Source organism: Mytilus edulis, chromosome 13 (genome assembly GCF_963676685.1).
Source record: "Mytilus edulis chromosome 13, xbMytEdul2.2, whole genome shotgun sequence".
NCBI lineage: Eukaryota > Metazoa > Mollusca > Bivalvia > Mytilida > Mytilidae > Mytilus > Mytilus edulis.
The window spans coordinates 30855961-30876609 of NC_092356.1; the positions used below are offsets into that span (position 1 = coordinate 30855961).

Below are 20649 nucleotides of genomic sequence, written 5' to 3' on the forward strand. Positions count from 1 at the left end.
ATTCAACTTCATCAAAAACTACATCGACAAAAACTTTAACATGAAGCGGGACAGACGGATGGACGGATGAACGAACGAACGAACAGACTAGAAAACATAATTCCCATAAATGGGGCATACAAATTTATTGTTGAAAGTGAAAACTTTAACCTAAAGCCGGACAGAAGGACGGACGAACGAATGGACGAACAGACTATCAAATATAATTCCCATAAATTGGGAAAGTGAAAGTAGTGATTTGGCCAAAACGAAAGAAGGGTAGAAAATAGAGGGAGGCAGACTGAGGACTTATTCGGGACGTATGGATCGGGTGTTTTAAAGCTCAGGATTTTGGGATTGATCTTTATGGGATGCTGGAATATTTCTTTTTGAATTTCGGGATGTCGGGATATGAATTTCGTTAAAAATGCACCTCGGATTTCATGCACATTTTATAAGAATAATAATGGTCTATAAGCAGGTTCATTTATTTCATGTTTGAAGCGGTGCAAATTTTTAATTTAATTTGACTTTTATTAAAAAATGCATTGTAGCAAAGGGGAAGAATAATTGTGGTATAGGCCAGAAACATGAAAAATAATTGAATTTAACAGAAAGGAAACGCATAACGGACTTTGCAAAAAAGGGAGAGGGCTTTAAAAAATAAAATAAATTGATACCTTATAAGAAATTCTCCAATCATAATATCTTTTACAAAAATTCATCCTACAACAGTTTACAAGCTGTATATGCCCGCGATTTCGCGGGTGTGTTCTAGTAATACTTAAAGCTCAATAAATGTCCTAAAAAGGCACACAGGCAACAGTGTGGGGTTGTATAGCAAGTCAAGAATATTAAAAGAAAAATAACAAAAATACCATACTCCTAGGAAAATTCAAATGGCACAAACACATCAAATGAATGAATAACAACTGTCATATTCCTGACTTTGTACAGGTATTTTCTCATGTAGAAAATGAAGGATTTCCTGATTGAACCTGGGTTTATAGCTAGATAAACCTCTCACTTGTATGACAGTTGCATTAAATAATTTAAATTAGGGTGTGTGTCCAAGGACACTAACAATCAGAAGCTAAGAACCTAACAAACTCCCGTAATTATCAGTTGAGTACATTTAAGATAGAAGGTAGCACATGTTTACGATAGAAAGTACAACTATGGCATATAATGCGTTATAAATAATAACAAATTAATATCTTATCTTCTAGTTTACTGATGACAATTGAGTTGAGATAAAATTTTCTACTAATTTTTTATATTTTTGAAATAAATGTATCAAATTTTGATAAATATGCGTTATTTATAAGTTTTAATATTAAACAGAAGTGTTCTTTAGTGAAAAGGATATCAATTAAGATAAAAAAATGATTTAATGAAAAAGATGGGAATAGTTACATAATTTTGTATTACATCTTATTTATATCTCTTTATATTGATAGTAACAACAACAACAATGACGGAAACAAATAAATGACCTGCAGCAATTGTTTAGATATTTTTCTAGTAATTCCATGTTAAAAAAAATGAAATGTTATGATTTTTTTTTCTAATAGTGCATGCAGTTGGATTTATAAAAATCCAAGACACAAGAAAAAATTTAAGTAATTGTTAAGATATTTTCTAATAAAATGAAGTGTAAAAAACAATTGAAATGTTATGATTTTTTTCTAATAGTAGTTTGAGATATGTTGTCTAAGAAGTATCCGAAGACACCAAAAAAAATTGAAGTAATTGTTAAGATATTTCTCTAATAACATTATGTAATAAAAAAAGAAATGTTATGATTCATTTTCTTTATTAGATAGATAGATTGTCTTTAATTTTTTTTTACATAAGACAGAATTGGTATGAGTTAATGCTTGTTTTTACAGGAAAAATGATCACTGACACAAAAATGAAACTAAAGGATTTTTTTTTTGTCTTATGGAAGTTAGATATGTTAACTTTCAAAAAAAAAATCCATGAGACACAATTGTATGAGGCAATTAGTTGTTAATAAATGAAATATGATAAAGATGAAACTTAATATTTTTTTTTTCTTATAGAAGTTAGATATGTTAGTCTTAAAAAAATTCAACTAGATACAATTGGTATGAGGTAATGCCTGCTACTACATAAAAAATGATCACAAAAATGAAACGGAATAATAATTTTTTTTTTTCAATTCGCATAGAAGTTAGATATTTTAGTGTTTAAAAAAATTCCACAAGACACAATTGTTATGAGGTAATGCTTGTTATTACATGAAAAATTATCACAAAAATGAGACTTAAGGATTTTTTGTCATAAGTAAGATATGTTAGCCTTAAAAAAAAATTCACAAGACACATATAAAATGAGGTAATGCTCATTATAACATGAAATGGTTTTTTTTTGTTTTTTTTTTAATAGATATTAGATAAAGTATTAGTCTTAAAAAAATACCAAGACAATATAGATATGAGGTAATGCTCATTATAACATACATGAATTGCTATGATATTCTTTTCTTATAGAAGTTAGATATGTAAGTCTTTAAAAAAATTCCACAAGACACAATTGTATGAGGTAACGCTCGTTATTCCATGAAAAAACTATCACTGATAAAAACAGCACTGATCAGTGGGGGCCTGTCAGATATTTGACGAATCATCAGCAACTGGATTTTGGGGAAGAAAACCAGTTAATCTATGATGCATCACTCATTTCTTGCAATGATAAAACATATGGCAATGCAGAGATGGAATTTATTACCTCACAAAAATATGTCATTATTTTAAACTGTTGAGGATTATATAATACTAGTAATCAGGTGTGGTCACCATCACTTTGAGTAAAGAAGAGATAGATATAGAGAAGAGTTTGATTTAGAAGGAATGGTTTCATGTGGAGAAAAAAAGGGGGGGGGGGGATAAAAATTGGACAAAGAAATAATTAGGTATGGTCACCATCACTTTGAGTAAAGAAGAGATAGATATAGAGAAGAGTTTGATTTAGAAGGAATGGTTTCATGTGAAGAAAAAAAAGGGGGGGATAAAAAGTGGACAAGGAAATAATCAGGTGTGGTCACCATCACTTTATGTTATTAAAGAAGAGATAAGACAAGAGAAGAGTTGGATTTAGAAAAATGATATCATGTGGAAAAAAAAAGGGGGAATAAAAATTGGACAAGAAAATAATCAGGTGTAGTGACCTTTACTTTATTTGTAGAAGTAATAGATCACTGAAGATATGGGGGTATGGGAGTGGGATCAAGATTAGATATGGGCTATGGGAGTGGGATCAAGATTGGACAAGACAAAGGCTGTTTTAGTTTCATATACCTGTTGGGTAATAAAATGGCCACCCTTCTTTTGGAGATGGAAAAGGCACGATAAAGATAAGTGGCAGATTCAGGGGTGCACAGACAGTGTCTCCCCCCCCCAAAAAAAAAAGAATTGAAAAAGCTATTTGATTGAACAAAATATTGTTATTTTCCACCAACCCTTGATCCCCACTTAAGATGAATTTGAGAGGAGGGGGGGGGGTTAGTCAATTGAGCAACAATAACTTGAAAGGGCTAATATGCAGGCTTTCTGGACATTTCCTATGTCTGATAAGTCGGTCCAATTTACCAATATGTTTTAGGAATGAGTGCACTAAATACCAAACAAACAAAATTGCCAGACAAGGTTTAATAGATATAGCATGATAAATTGTTAATGTCCTCATTTGTAAAATTTTATTTTAATCTAATATATTTTAATTTGAAAATGTATTATACCAAAAGTGATCTTTTTCTCAAAATATAACATATAAATCATGATGAATACCAGAATCTGCAAGCTTTTTCAAGAAGTGTTTTCATATAAGAATCAATTTAGTTCCTAGATTCAGTCATTAGTTCATTGGTTGACCAAGTCAGACCAACTATACGATTAATAATCTATGCAAAGTACATAAGTTTCCTGAAGAAATTGTCAAAAAAGTATTGAGCCAAAAACTCTACAAAAGTTTTAAGCCTGAGGTTACAGCCTCACTGACACCTTCTATATGTAAGTCCAGACAGATGGTCATACATAACCTCTTGATACACAAGCACCAATCAAATTCTTTATTTGAACGCTCAATTTTTCTGGCATCTGTTCGAGAAAAAAATAAAAAAACCTTTTTTCAATCTAAATGAATGTTGAAATTGGAATTCTATGGAATGATTTTCAACCAAAATTACACAATTTTGTGGGGTAAAAATTGAGAAAAACAACACTTAATTAACAAAATTTTCATTGATGAATGCATTTTGTACAAGAAAAAATTTAAAGGTTTTTTGGGTTTTTTTTCCCAACACATTCTTACCTATATACCATTGTATTAGTCCTCGATATAAGTTATGAGTGCATTGGTCCTTTAAGATTAATAATCTATATGTAAAGTACATTAGTTTCCTGAAGAAATTGTCAAAAAATACGTGGAGCCAAAAACTCTACGGAAGTGTTTAGGCCTGGGGCTACAGCCGAAAACAACACCTAGCTAGCTTGTAAGACAAACAAAGACATAGTAACCTCCCTTTATAAGTCAGAACTACTTTAAACAGTTTCTGCACTTGTGATTTAAAAAAACGTAACAAAGTTTAGAAATTTCTTTGAAAAAAATGTAAATTTTTATTTATTCAAAAGAGAAAGAACTTTGAAGTAAGCTCATTGTCCATGGATTAATTTTCACCAAAATAGCGAAAGAATATACTTAGATTCATTATTATTCCTGGAGTACTAAATTTTGTTGATTTTATGGGTTATTTAGGAAACTGCAAATGTAAAGTAAAATTCTAAATTTCTATTGTCTTCTATACAAACTAAAGTAAAACCTGGAAATAAGATATCAACAAAAATCAATTTATCATCAAAAATTAGTTTCCATGAAAAAGAAAAAAAGTCCACATTATTTAAAAAATTAAACACACATAAGAAGCAAAGGAACAGCGCTTTTATTGCTGTTCTTTATCTTAATCATTATGGAACCTGCCAACTGTAACTATGTATGGTGGATTTCCCCTATGAAAGCCCCAAATAGAAATTTTAAAAGAGAAATTTTGTCCAACAATCAATTTTACACTTAGCTATAGGATTGAAAAACAATGCAGAAGCAAAAAAACAAAATAAATTTGAAGGACCTTTTAAAGGTATGGTAGGACTTCAAGATCCCCATATTGAGCATAAAACCTCCATGGTCATTTTGAAATCTTGGGTATGCTGTTTACATATAACGATCATTGAAGATCCTGATTCAGAAGTAAGTTCATTGGTCCTTTAAGATTTGTTAACAAAGTACATTAGTTTCCCAAAGAAATTGTCTAAAAATATCTGGAGCCAAAAACTCTACTAAAGTTTAAGCCTGGGGTAACACCTTGTTGACATCTAACTTGTAGTCCACAATTCAATGCACTGTGACCTCGCTTAATGTCACAGCTACTTTAAAATATTTTTGCACTTCTGACATGTCTTAAAAAAGAAAGTCTTTAAATAGATGTCTGCAAATGAAAAAAAACATTGTAGTTCCTGTATATTAGTTCAGAGTTCAAAAGTACTCTAAAATTATTAATCTAGGCAAAGTACATTTAGTTTCCTGAAGAGATTGTCAAAAACTGGGGACAAAAACTTTAAAGTGGGGTAACAGCCTTGTTGACACCTAGTTTGTAGACCACAATTCAATGCACAGTAACGTCAAAGCTATTTTAAAATCATTGTTTTTTCTGCATATAAGTTCAAAGTTCAAAAGTCCGCTAAAACAAAGTACATAAGTTTCCTGAAGAAATTGTCAAAAACTTTAAAGGAAAGTTGAAGCCCCAGGGGTTTCAGCTTCTCTGGCAGCATTTTAAAGCACTGTTACCACACTTAGAGTTGTAAGTTCTACGAAATTACACCGCAATACTCTTTTATTTAACTCTACAACTTTATCTGGACTTTTTTTCAAAATGGAAATTAAATTTGAAGTATAAGGGAGCTACTGTTTGATTTGATATATTTTTTATGGGATGGGGGGCACTTCAGGATGAACTTTAAACCCCCAAAAAAAGGCAGAACATGAGATCTGAGAGATAAAAAAAGACTGGATGAGCAACTTAGCAAAGAAAAAAGGATGTCATTTATATAAAAAAAAAATAGGCAGGACTGAAAAGAGTAAAAAATAAAAAAGCAGGACAGAGATTACAACTAAAAAGAAATGCAGGCCAACAAATTTTCATCTTAGCACCGACTCATAAAAATCAATTGGTAGCTCCCTTAGCTGATTTTCTACAGATTGATTTACCCCAAAATAACAAATAAGTATTTAATAAAAAGAGGAGTGAAGAAAAGAGGAAAGTTTTTTGAAATTCCAGTAATGAATATCAGAATGGAACAAGTTTTCTTGACATCATTTCAAAGTTCAGTGGTGCCATAAGATTATTAATCTACACAAAGTACATATTTATTTCCTGAAGAAATTGACAAAAACTGTCTGGTGCCAAAAACTCCTAGCATGAGTTGAAGCCTGGGGTGACAGCTTCATTGACACCTTGTAATTAGCCACTGTGACCTTTTTAAGCCATAGGTATTTTTGACTTGTTCATGATGACTGAATTCTTATTTGGACTTTTATTGGCCAATCAGAACTCTTGATTGAAAACATACTTATAAAAACTTTTCTGAGATAGAAATGAAATTTGAAGTTAGCTGATTCAATTCTGTAGATTGTCTTTCCACAAAATTAGCAGAAAATATTTCTTCCAGAAAGAGAGAAGAAAGAATGAAACTTTATGGAGGTTTTTCCTATGAATATCAGCATAGGTAAGGGTTAGATATATGAGATCAAATGTGTAAATTTGTCAATATTTACTCTTTCTTTAATTAACTCCAACACAGTCATAATTTGTAAAATAATTTTTTTATTTAAATTCTTGTCAAAATGTAAAATTAATTTTGATAATCTTTTTTATTTAAATCTTTGTCAAAATGTAAAATTAATTTTGATAATCTTATAAACAGCAATTTTCAGATACTACAGCATATTGGTCACATAGGTGTTCAACTGTTTGGGTACATAATACATACTTGGTTTTCAAATATTCGACTTTGAGCTTTCCTGATGTGTTTGGACATATGAAATTAATAAAGTGTTGTTTTCAATTTTAAGGGGGCAGACCTTGGTTCAGGGAGATAACTCTTTAAATCAGTTAAGCGTTTGTAAAAGTCAAGTTCATCAATGTAATTTAAGCATTTACCTGAAACAGATTGAAAATAATCTATGTAACCTAGAAGCTTAGAATATGTTTTTGAAAATAGTTGACACAAACGTACTGATGATTTTAAGAGTTATTTCCCTTAACCTAGGTCTACCACCTTAAGATATAGAAAAGACAATGAAAATAAATGTTTGATTCTTAAGTAAAATACTATTAGTTTGTTCTTTTTTTGTTTTGTTTGGACTCTAATAACACAAAAAAAAAATCCAAAAAAATTTGTCCCACTCCACCCCTCCCCTCCCTGCCTCCCCAAAATTAAGCACTGAAACTTGGATAGGTATTTATTGCAGTATTTAATTTATACATATTTTATTATCATTTAAAAAATAAGCAAAAAACATTTTGATGTACTTGAAAACACATTTATATATGCATGATAAATCTGGTCATTTGGATTTTTATTAACCGGATTTTTTGTGACAAAAATGTCGGTTATTGATTTGGGGATGTACGCGGGCGGGCGGGCGGGCGGTCGGCAATCAAATGTTGTCTGTGCATTAACTCATGAACCTTTCAACCAAAGCTTTTAAAATTTAAATATGTTGTTACTGACAACTAAATGAAGCTCAAGTTCAATAATGACTATTTTGACTTTTACTGTTCAGGAGTTATGGTTCTTGAAAGATTGAAAAATGGAGTTTCCAGTCGTGTCCGTGCATTTACGCATGAACAAATCTACCAAAGCTTCGCAAATTTTAATATGTTGTTACTGATGACAAAATGGAGGTCAAGTTCAATAATGACGATTTTGACTTTTACGGTTCAGGAGTTATGGTTCTTGAAAGATTGAAAAATGGAGTTTCCAGTCGTGTCCGTGCATTTATGCATGAACTGTTCTACCAAAGCTTCCCAAATTTTAATATATTTATTGATGACAAAATGGAGGTCAAGTTCAATAATGACGATTTTGACTTTTACCGTTCAGGAGTTATGGTTCTTGAAAGATTGAAAAATGGTGTTTCCAGTCGTGTCCGTGCATTTTCTCATAAATCATTCAACCAAAGCTTTTGAAATTTTTATATGTTGTTACTGATGACAAAATAGAGGTCAAGTTCAATAATGACGATTTTGACTTTTACTGTTCAGGAGTTATGGTTCTTGAAAGATCGTAAAATGGTGTTTCCATTCACGTTGTTGCATTTACTAATGAACCATTCAATCTAAGCTTTTCAAATTTTAATATGTTAATACTGACTACAAAATGGAGGTCAAATTTGATATTGACGATTTTCACTTTCAGCATTCATCAGTTATGGTTCTTGTGATATTGCCAGGACACAAATAAATGTTAATAAATCTGGTTTGCTGTCGTTGTGACAGCCTCCTGTTTGTTTTCAAAACATTTAAGTATTTTTGCACTTTATATATCTTTAACATTCCTGCAATATTTTATTCCATGCATTAAAAACTCAAATTTGCCTCAATAATTTGTTTTTTTAAACAAATAAATCTTAAATACACTACATGATATTTTCTCACTCTTGTTTTTTCCTACTTTAAGTGTAAACATTAGTGTTCATTTTATATTGATCCATAACGGGGGGAAAAAAATCTTTGTTTATTTTTCAAAGGCATCTTATAAACAAGCATACAGACTTTTCTTTATTTTTCCATAACTTTCATGCATTATGCATTGTCGAAAAACACGTCATTTATGAAAACAAATGAGAAAAGATTTAAGGAGCAGACAACATATAAAAGAAACACTATCCGTCTGATTCATTCTGTGAAAAGCAGGCTTTAAACTTTACTCAATGTGGAAGGCTGTACAATGACTTGTAGTTGTAAATTTCTGTGTCATTTGTTATCTTAAATTGTGGAGACTAAATTGTCCAATTAGCAATCATACCCAATCTTTCTTATTTTTATATGAATTGATACTAAATATGAAATTTACTTTTTATTGTCCCTAAAATAGTTTCTGTCTATAAGACTCCTTTAGTAATATTTTTCAAAGACATTTATAAGACACTCAATACTTAGTCAGGTGATTCTAAAGCAGTATATACTGTTAAAGATAAAAAAAAATGTGAATAGAAAACATTAAAAATGCATGCAATTGTTTGTAGTCATGTTTCAAAAAAATACAAAAGGTGAGCTTGATAACATTTAATGATACATATTTTTGTGATGTTTCAGCAAATAAACGCTTAAAAATTAATATGATTGACAACTTGATACATTATTTTTATCAAAGTGTTAGTGATACTGCTAGAAATAACTGGAATTACTAATCTTTTAAAATGGATACGGTAAAGGGATTCCCCTGCTATACCTATGGCATTATTAGAAGAAGATAAAAAATCAGATACAATGTTTATGGAAAACTATATTTTTCATGAGTATTTTATTTTTTTACTTTAAAGCTATTATTTGCCAAATTTTTACTATTCTTCAAATTATGTTTATGATATTTTTTTTGGGGTGAAAAAACAAGGAAAGAACAAAGAAATTAATAATTAAAAACCAATTGTTCAGAGAACAATTGAAGGTCTTTCCACCAGTTAATATCTATTTTGATATTAAAATATTAAAAATCAGTCTAAAATGTCAGTTCATATGGCTTTATGATATATAGATATGAATTTAAAGCAAAGGTTAAAATCTAGAACGTCAAATTAACCTATGACCTTGACCTCAATTTCAAGGTCACAAACTACGGATCTCAAGTCAAAAGACCCTAGGTCTCTAATATGTATGGTTAGTAAGTTATATCACTTTACACATAATTTTAGATATGATAGGGGTGAAAACTCACATTCATTGTCTACGCACCCTTTCAACTAAAATTATTAAATTACAACATGTCGCAAGTAACAAATTAGTCAAAATAATTTGTCGATATCTTATAAGGTTAATAAAAATGAGTGAAAATTAGCCAAGTTCAAAAATTAGAATATGACCTTGACCTTATTTTCATTTTTTTGGACCAAGGACCTCAAATCAAAAGATCCTAGGCCTCTATCACTTATGGTTTACAAGATAGAAAAGCATATCACTTATATCAAATGCATAAGGGGAAATAACTCTCATATGGAGCGTTCATATCGCTTCGGTCAAAATAGGACAAATCATGAGAAGGATATAACAAGCAATTTTGTAAAATAAATTTGTCGTAATCTTTTACAGTTGCGAAGGACATAACGAGCAATTTTGTAAAATAAATTTGCCGTAATCTTTTACAGTTGCGAAGGAGTCGTGGACACAAGGAAAACAGTGTTTGGGGAGATAACTCCTACAAAGAAAAGTATTTGGTTACGCAGGGTAAATTTCAAAAGCGCATAAACTGTTCGATATCATATACCAAATATCTAAGCGACATATTGAGAAACAAATGTTTATCGCAAGAACAAAATTTGGCGGACGAAAAAAAAAAAATAATCAGAAGAAAAACAATAGGTCTTTCCACAGAAAAGTGGAAAGACCTAATTATTTCAGGAATTTTATTTTAAAAAAAAAAAAAAATGTTGATATTAGCAAACATGAAACGAGTAAGTTGAAATCATCATTTTCTTTTGAAAAGATGTGGAAACGTTTTATTTAAGGATATTGATTAAGGAATATCACGAGATTGCTAGTTAGCCAATCAGAATAACGTATTATAATGAAACATACATCTAATGTTATTATATGCAATTGAATTTAACCAATTTCAATAAAGATATTTAAACATAATTTTTGTCCAAATTAATTTTTTTAATAAATTATATAATTTTTCAATTCAGTTCAATGCCATTACATATAATACATGTACTATTTAATAAGGAAGACATTTTTCTTTTTTTGATTTTTCACACGAAAGTGCAAACCACTGTAAATGTTTGCCATTTAGGCTTTGAGCGAGACACCAACGTAAGAATAACTTAGAGCCTTGTCGTGCTAATAGTTTACCAAGGTTGTTCAAAAACTGTCAATATCCGATAAGTAAACGAGATTGATGTTTGCGTTTTGTATTTTGTGAAATCTCTATCACGATACGGTTGTCCCCTCAAGGTGTGATGTCTTTATACCATGGTTTTGTACATGTATTTGAAGGAGAGTTATATAATCTTTGCTCGAGATCCAGGATCCTTTATTTTTTAAGTTTTAGACAAAATCTAACTATTTTCTGACGTAATGACTTTCTGTCACTGGTAATGATAATTTTATGTTGTTTTTTTTTTATATGTTGAGACATTTCACATTAGCCATGTCTTTCTAAATCTTTTATTTTATTCCAATTGAGGTAATTTGGAGGATAGATTTGACTTTAGTTTAGAAAAGACGTAAGTTTAGACAAAATATAAGAACTCTTTTCTAACACAATGACTTTTTGTCACTGGCAATAAATACCTTTATGGTTTTTTTTATCATTTTTTTTTTTTAATGTTGAGACGTTTCACAAGCCATGTCTTTCTAAATCTTTTATTTTATTCCAATTGAGGTAATTTGGAGGACAAATTTAAAGTTAGTTCTGAAAAGACTAAGTTTTAATTTAATAAACTGAAACAGTTAGGCCAAAACAATAGTTTTGTTTTCTACGTACCTCCCTACTAATCCTATTATTTTTTTCAGTAGTCAGGCTTTGATTTTTGACACATTTAATAAGCATTCTAATAGGCACTGTTGATTTATAAATTGATTGATTGATGGTTGTTTAATGTCCAGGGGCAAATATTTCATGCATATTCAGGACAAGAAAAAGTTAACAATAAATACAATAGGTAGGTCTTGTAAAAGGAGCCATCCAGGATGAATTTTGGGGAAAATTTGGACTACCACTGGAAAATGAGGGTATATTGAATACGGACAGAAATTTTGCCTCCCAACAGGCCACCTAAGGATCCTTGGCACTGTTGAAAATGCTGATACTTTTTGTTAAAGCCCTGAAAACAGTTCCCTAGATATATATTGTATGTTAATTCAATATGGTGAATTTTTTGACAATTTAGAGACATTTTCAAATTATCAAAAAGGGACCACTATAGAGCTACAGTTCCACAGCTTTAACTGAGCCAGGGCAATTTCAGCAAGGAAACCGACCGTGCAAGGGCCGTATAGCCAGTCAAGGTCGTTAAAAACTTCCATCATTACCGTAGATACTCGCTTATAAGTCGGAAGTTTGGGAGTAAAATTCAGGTTCCAGAGAGGGGTACCGACTTATAAGCGAGATCCTGAGACCAGAGGAAAAATCCAAGCTCGAGAAAAGTGGTCAGGAGTGAATTTCCTGGTCAAAACTACGTTGGTGATTGCCAAACCTACATAAATCCTTGAATAAAAAGTTTTTGTTGTCAACAAGGAAATAATCTTTACATCTATATTGAGGATTTCACACAACAGTTTTTTGAATTTGAGTATAGAAATATAAAAATTATTGAATTATGAATATAAGTATCAAATAATTTACAACTAATTAATTTATTTATGTCAAGTATCGAGTTATATATCTTTTAGAGTATTGAGTTAAAAAGGATTAATATCAAGTTTCAAAATACAAGTTTGAATTACAAGTTTTTCCTTTAAGGCTAAATGTACTAATTTTTATACGCCCGTCAAAATTTTGACGGGACGTATTATGGTATACAAATGTCCGGTGTCCGTCCGTCCGTCCGTCCGTCTGTCTGTCCGTCCGTCTGTCCGTCTGTCTGTCCGGCGTAAACATGTCGCACCGTAACTTGAGAACGACTTATCTAAATTTCATGAAACTTAATATAGTTGTTTTTTATGATGGTCAAATGATCTGTATACTTTTTGTTGAAAATAAGATTTAAACTTTTTGAGTTACGGCACTTTGTAACTAAAACAGGGGTGTGTTTTTTTTCACATGTCGCACCGTATCTCAAAAACGATTCTTGATTATTGCTTAAAACTTTACACACTTCTTAGTTATATTAATCTTAATATCTGTATACTTTTTGGTGATGATTCAAAATTTCATTTTTGAGTTATTGAGTATTTTGTAAAAAAGGGGGAGGGTTTTTTACATGTCGCGCCGTATCTCAAAAACTATTTATGATTATTGCTTAAAACTTTACACACTTCTTTGTTATATTAATCTAAAGATCTGTATACTTTTTGGTGATGATTCAAAATTTCATTTTTGAGTTATTGAGTATTTTGTAAAAGAGGGGGAGGGGGTTTTTACATGTCGCGCCGTATCTCAAAAACAATTTATGATTATTGCTTGAAACTGTACACACTTCTTTGTTATATTAATCTAAAGATCTGTATACTTTTTGGTTTGATTCAAAATTTTATTTTAGTGATATTTGTAAAAAGAAAACAGGGGGGGGGGGGGGGGGGTGGATTTCACATGTCCCGCCGTGTCTCAAAAGCAATAAATGGTAATTGCTTAAAACTTTCTCAGAAACTATTTATGATCATTGCATAAAACTTCCACACAAGACGTCGGGCGTATCATGCGCTCATGGCGCAGCTGTTTATTAAAAGATGATAACACTGCCCTAACTAATCTATGGATATATATGATACCCCTTTATTAGTAAGAAAACAAATATTAATTTCATTATGTAAGCCTGAGCCTCTTATATAGATTTTCAAAATACAAGTTTGAATTACAAGTTTTGCCTTTAAGGCTAAATGCACCTAATTTTTAAGAGATGATAACATGTGCCTATATCTAATCTATGGATATGCTACCCCTTTATAAGTTAGAAAACAAAAATCAATTTTCATTATGTAAGCCAGCCTCTCAGAGTTTCAAAATTTTAGTTTATTTTCATTCTATGAGTTTGACTGTCCCTCTGGTATCTTTCGCCCATCTTTTATGGATATGCTACCCCTTTAATAGTAAGAAAACAAATATCAATTTTCATTATGTAAGCCAGCCTCTCAGAGGATGCATGTTTTCTAATCACACAGACAATTAACAACTTGTTTTATGGCGCTTGTTTTTTCGTTACACCTGGATGCCGTTATACTTTTACCACAATTTCTAATGATACTTTACAGTAATACTGTTTTGTTTGCCGGGTTGTGATTATTTCTTAACCTGGAAAAGTATAAAAAAACTAGGTTACAGCTTAATGTTTCCAGACAAAAATTTAAGGAAGAGTAAATTCCAAAAGATTTGATTTCAAGATGGAAGAGTTCAAGAAATTTTTTACTTGATAAACTTTTATCTTTTTTCAAATATTTTAATTTTGATTAATTGGAGAATTATGTACTTCAGTGTTTAGGATTTAAACAAAAGTGTCTAAATATACTCAGTGATTCTAATTGTTTATGTGTACTCTTAAATATACACATAGTGATACTTGTGAGGGGTTGAAACATTTCTTTTTCCTGTTATTTAATACCTTGCAATTTAGTTTCTATGCCCCATTTATGGGCATAATGTTTTCTGGTCTGTGCGTCTGTTTGTCTGTCTGTCTGTCCGCCTGTCCTGCTTCGGGTTAAAGTTTTGGTCACTGTAGTTTTTGATGAAGTTGAAGTCCAAATTCCAATCAACTTGAAATTTAGTACACATTTTCCATATGATATGATTGTTCTAATTTCAATGCCACATTGGATTTTTGTCCTCAATTTCATGTTATACTGAACATAGAAAATGATAGTGGCAGTGAGGCATCCATATAGTTATAGACACGTTCTTGTTTTTTAATGAATTTACAGAATTTGCATATTTGATTGTTTATGCATTGTTTATGCATTGTTAGTATATATATATATGAAGTTCTGGGAAACTGCATTGACATTTAAAACACCAGAGACAAAATAACGCCATAATTCAGTGGTATTCTGCTGAATTTTGCATCTGCAAATAAAAAGCTCTGGCTTTGAAACTATTCCTGCACTGATTTGTCCAATCCACAACTGACAACAACTTAAAAACTGCCTAATATTTTTAATGTGTATGCTCCTATTAGCCTCTTTTTATTGACATTTTTATATATCAACTTGACTTCTTCTTTCAAAACAAAACTGTAAATTGTAAGTAATGTTTATTTGACACAATGCATCTGCATTCTAGGTGTTAGGTTTTTTTTGGTCATGCTTGTAGGGTGGCCTTGCTTTATATATAATTGACTTTGAGAACGAGGAGATCATATGTACGAATGTTTCTGGATTTGTATTTTCGCAGGAGACCCTGCAGTGACCCACTCTGTCTCAGTCTATTGCTCTCCTGTCTTCAGAGAGATCTGTATTACCTCATCACAGTGAGAGATCAATTTGGTTGCCTAATGCAATTAACAGAGATTGGAAACAAATCCATGTCATTTGAAAGCTTGAAACCATTGCACAACAAGGCCAGCAAAGTAGTCTGATGTAGTTTTAACGAAAACAGCTCCCCCATCAAAGTGTAATTATACACAGATGAAGAAATATATATAATCCCAGTGAAACGTTTTAAAAAATAATCAACATTCTAAAAAGAGAACATTATATGTCAAGTTGTGTGAAATCTAGGGAGTGATTGATGACTAGATCTTTAGTATTCATGGGTAGCTTATTGTAGAGCCAAGCTTGGAGGGATATCTAGATTTGTACACACCCTTTTCTTGGACAAAATGGCAATAATTTTTTGGTAGCTATTGTTGAGCCAAGCTTTGATGGAAATCTTGACTTTTGAAGCACACATTTCTTGGATAAAATGGCACTTGATTTCTGGTAGCTATTAAGAGCCAAGCTTGAAGGGAAATGTTGCTTATTAAAAACTTGGACAAGAATTATTAAACTAATACTGATACTGCCATTTCAAAAATCTCTTTTGTTTATTGAAAAAAAAAATAAAAAAAATAGTCTTTTTAAATTTTTTAAATTTTATTCTAAATTTTAAAAAATCAAAAGATTTTGAATTTATGCCCCAGTAGTCTAATTTATAAGCACACACTTTAAATATATATAAAATGTTTAATTTTCTGTTTCAATTAAGTAAAAGCTGGTAGATTTCTTTTAGTTTGATCCTATATTCAGAGTTAATGCCCTTGTGTCAGTTTAGATTATCCTTCACAAGGAGTTATTGCCCCATTAGAAACGTGTATTTAAACCTGTGCAACGTAAAATACGACATTACTCGATCTTAGTATAATAAACAATTCAAAATAGATTGAATTATAAGTTAATTGCTGCATGTGTGCACATTTTTCGCACATTTTTTCTTGCCATGTTTAAAGTATCTGGGTTTAAAATTTCAGTATTTAGAGCATTAATTTCAGGAAATATCCAGTGATTTTTGCCAGATTCCGTTAATTAATGTTGAAATGTGAAATGATTGCGAGTTATCATGATAAGTAATGACGGTTGCGTTTGTTTTGGAAAATTGCAGCATGTATAGCATCAAAAATAAACATTTTATCGAGTTAGATTTATAGACTATTCTGCGCTTGTCAATGATTACCTATCATTCGTCTTATCTCGAGGATGATCGCACAGGTGTAAGGTTGTGTTATGCAATCCTGACGATTTTTATAGAAGCTGATTTTTTGTCTGTGTTTTGAATTCTGACAGTTGTACCCTCTACGTTATCTTAGGAGATTGTAATAGATAAATTTGTTACAGCGTGGTGGAAGGTTGGTAAGGCGGGCTGGTCTGTAATCATTGATTGGATAAGATAACAAACTGACATGCTGTGATAATTATGATGCATGCTGGGAGGAAAGTAGAGCTTTTACTAGGGTCATGACCTTTATGTAGCATGGATCATTTACTTTATTTATTTTTTATGACTTTAGTGAATTTACTGCCATAATTTTATGTGTTTATGAAATTTATGGCATAAATAGAAATAAAATATAATTTATGTACTCTTATCCCAATAATGCCAGATAAACCTATTTTGTTTTAATGGAATTGTATTATCAGTTGATTTTTCACTTTTCTTACATATGTCATATGTTAATATTGATAGGATTTGTTTGTTGGTTGCCTAACGTCCAGTGGCAAATAGTTCATGCATCTTCAGAGCATATTTGTATGACACCAGTTTAAAAGTACTTGAAAATATTGCAGTGGTCTAATACACAGATATGACAAACATTGCTTTGAATGTATAATTCTTTAATTGTCCTAAACATGCATGAAGCATTTGCCACTGGATGTTAAGCAACCAACAATCAATCAATCAATAGTTCTTTAAAACTTTCCATTTTTAGCTCAACTGGCCTAAAAGGCCAAGTGAGCTTTTTTCATCACTTGGCGTCCATCATCTGTCATCTATCGTCTATCGTCCGTCGTCGTTATCTTTTACAAAAATCTTCTCCTCTGAAACTACTGGGCCAAATTTAACCAAACTTGGCATACTTCAGGGTTGGTTTAAGAGCCTCTAATTTTTGTTTCCAACATTCCTGACAATAAATGTATGATACCAATTTCAATGAGCATGACAAATTTCTAGAAGAATTTTGATTTACATCAGAGATGCTAGACTAGAGACACCAAAAGTTTGGAGTCCCAGAAATATAAAACATTTGAAAGTATACTTACCAAATTAACATCAAAACAAAATTAGCAACACTATTTATGGTCAGTTTTGATGGAGAGTGTTTAACAGGAATGTTACAGAATATTCAGACTCTGTATGAATGATTGTTTAAATAATGCAATGCATGCTGATATCACACCTGGTGGACATTTGGTTTGCAATGGTACTGGCTACTATATTATAGTACATAAGTCATAACATTTCATTGATATTTTTCTGTTGCTGAATTTGTCATTTGTTAAAAAAAAAAAAAAAGTTGACCAACCCTGGCTTACTATGTCTTTATCCTTTAAATGAATGTTTGGCCTGTCACCTTGAGGAGATTTTATTTTCACCCTCTTCCATCATTTGAGTTATGTAAATAGTATTTTCTGTGATGGAAATATTTTTACGTATTGCAAAAACATTGGTTATCTGCGTAGAAATAAGATAATCTAGGTCATCTAAATTGTTGATTTTGATTAAGTCATTAAATTCATATATAGAAATAAAATTTAACTGTGCTAAAAAACATTAAAAGTGATATGTTTCTTCATACTTCATTTGGATTAATAAAAAGAAAAGGTCTTCACTTATAATCTTACCTCTAAGTGAGGCTGGATATAGAAAGATTTTCTACTTTTTAGCTCCAATGTTGTCTAGACTCATATTGACCAAATGTAGACATGCTTTGTATATTGTTAAAAGTTGAGGTTGTTCAGGCCATTCATTAGGAGGCGGTACCTGGTACTTTTACCCTCCTATGCTATTGACAAGTACCGCCTAAATGTAGGAATTTTTATATAAGATATTCATGGAATAAATTGAAAAGTACCACCTAGAAACATGGAAAGTACCAATCAACATGAAAGATAATGAAACCCCTGGTTGTTGACCATTAAATGTATTATGAACATTAAACGGTAATGGGGTTGCTGTCTCAATTATATATAACGCACATCTATATTCATGGATATATAGGATACATTTAAGTTATCTGTGAAAAAAACCCATCATAGATATTTTTGTTTTATTTCAATTGATAGAAATCTTACTTTGTGGCATAATTTTCATTACGAAAAGTAAAAACATTTGACCTCTTAGTTTGACATTTATTGTTAAAATAAAAACTGCCTCAGTGGTCAGTGATCTGATGAATATAGATTGGAAGGCAGGCTGTTGATAATATTATGTTATGAGGTCAGTGTGTGGGTCTAGTGCAAAGAAGTATTCATTTTCATACCTAGTTATCAGGTAGCAATACACAGTTAGAAGTTTAGTTTCGCATTATGGCCCCTGTGAATTTTTTAAATATGAAAGTTTTTGTACAATAAAATTGATTTTTAGATAATTGAAGAATAATATAGCCTTCTTAGTGGGTTTATATGAACATTTAGATTGATTTTAACATGTTTTATAGGCCATTTCAATGATTGACAGTCCGTATTTTCCTATCCGTACCGTTCATAGGTCCATAAATTATTGTAGTGTTTATCAACAAAGATTTTGCGCTCGATCTTTTCAATTCAATTTTATGGAAAAACGAGCAGGAAGACATATGATTTTTTTTGGACCACTTGATAGATATAAACCTATGGATTCAGGAAAGGTATCACTGTAATTCATTGAAATTTTCCTTTAGACCAAATTTTGGAGACTTTTGTGACATGTTCACCCCCCTTTTTTGCTATATTTTGTATCTAAGAAATGCAGATTGTTGCCATGGTTACACCCAAAAGGGATTATATTTCACCCTTATGACCATTAGAAATCAAATTTATGGAAGATTCTCTTTCTACAAGTATATACATGTATAACACACATATAAAGCCTTCTTTGTTAGACAGGGGGAGAAAGAGGGTGTTTAAAAATTATGAGTGTCAATTTTAAGTTTTTTTCCTAACTGTGTATTGCTACCTCATATTCTCCTCCTTATATTCATGTAATATTTGACACTGGACATTAAACACAAGGTTAAAATCTTTAAATATAAACAAATTTCTGCTATGCATTTCATCTTGTTTATGTCAAAAACATAATAGATACTTGAGAATTTGGTCAACTTGCATTTTAAAGGTTTTTGACAAGCATATTTTAAGTAGTGTTTGACTAGACTTTTATTTTTTAAACTAGAGTTGTCTTTCTTACACCATGATATTATTTTCATTTATTGATTGGATAACATTTTCGTTCTCTTTTTCAGTGCTGATTGCTATGCAGGAATTAATATGGCTGAGCGCCATCAAAGGGAAGATTACAGCCTCTGGGCAGGGATACAGGTGAGACCTCTTTACATCACAGTGGGAGGTGTTTAACCTGGCAACATTTTCATGTGCCTGTCCAAAGTCAAGAGTCTATAATTTAGTTGTTGTCATTGGTTCTTGTCTGTCATATTTGTTTTGTATGCCTCTGCCACAGCAGAGGGGGCATAAAATGTTACCTTTGACTGTCTGTACGTCAGTCTGTCCATCCCAAAATCAGTTTTTGTTCTCTAACTTAAGTATGCCTGAATGCTTATTACCACAAAATACAGATCAAGTTCAAATTTGGGTTTTTAACATTTACTTTTCTTGAGATAAGAACAAGTTATTCATTTATTTGACCATTGTGTTGTTATAAATAAATTGTTTTATATTTGCATGTTAGGATCCTTTCAAAAGTTGACTATCTGGTATGGGTTTTCTCATTGTTGTAGGACTTACATTTTTCTTTAATTGCTTACATCCATTTCATTTAAACTTTTTTACATAAATAAGGCTGTTAGTTTTCTCGTTTGAATTGTTTTACATTGTCTTATTGGGGCCTTTTATAGCTGACTATGTGGTATGGGCTTTGCTCATTGTTGAAGGCCGTACGGTGACTTATAGTTGTTAATGTCTGTGTCATACCACATATCCTTATGTTTGTAGTATTTGTGAGCCTTTAGTCCTCTTACTTTGTCTTTATATTAATTAAGTTCACTTTGGTCTTAACACGTCTTATGGAAATTGTTTGTTGTAAATAACATATC

The 20649-nt window shown here is 31.2% G+C and overlaps 1 protein-coding gene across 3 annotated transcripts in view; it reads left to right on the forward strand.

The window, feature by feature from the left end:
* LOC139500849 (zinc finger protein rotund-like) overlaps positions 1–20649 on the forward strand; it is a 143713-nt gene that overhangs the window by 47526 nt on the left and 75538 nt on the right. For all 3 annotated transcript variants that reach the window (XM_071289733.1, XM_071289732.1, XM_071289731.1), the window contains one exon: positions 19843–19918. In XM_071289733.1, coding sequence (XP_071145834.1) covers positions 19868–19918 — 51 coding nt within the window. In that variant the 5' untranslated portion in view covers positions 19843–19867. The remainder of the gene's footprint in view (positions 1–19842; positions 19919–20649) is intronic.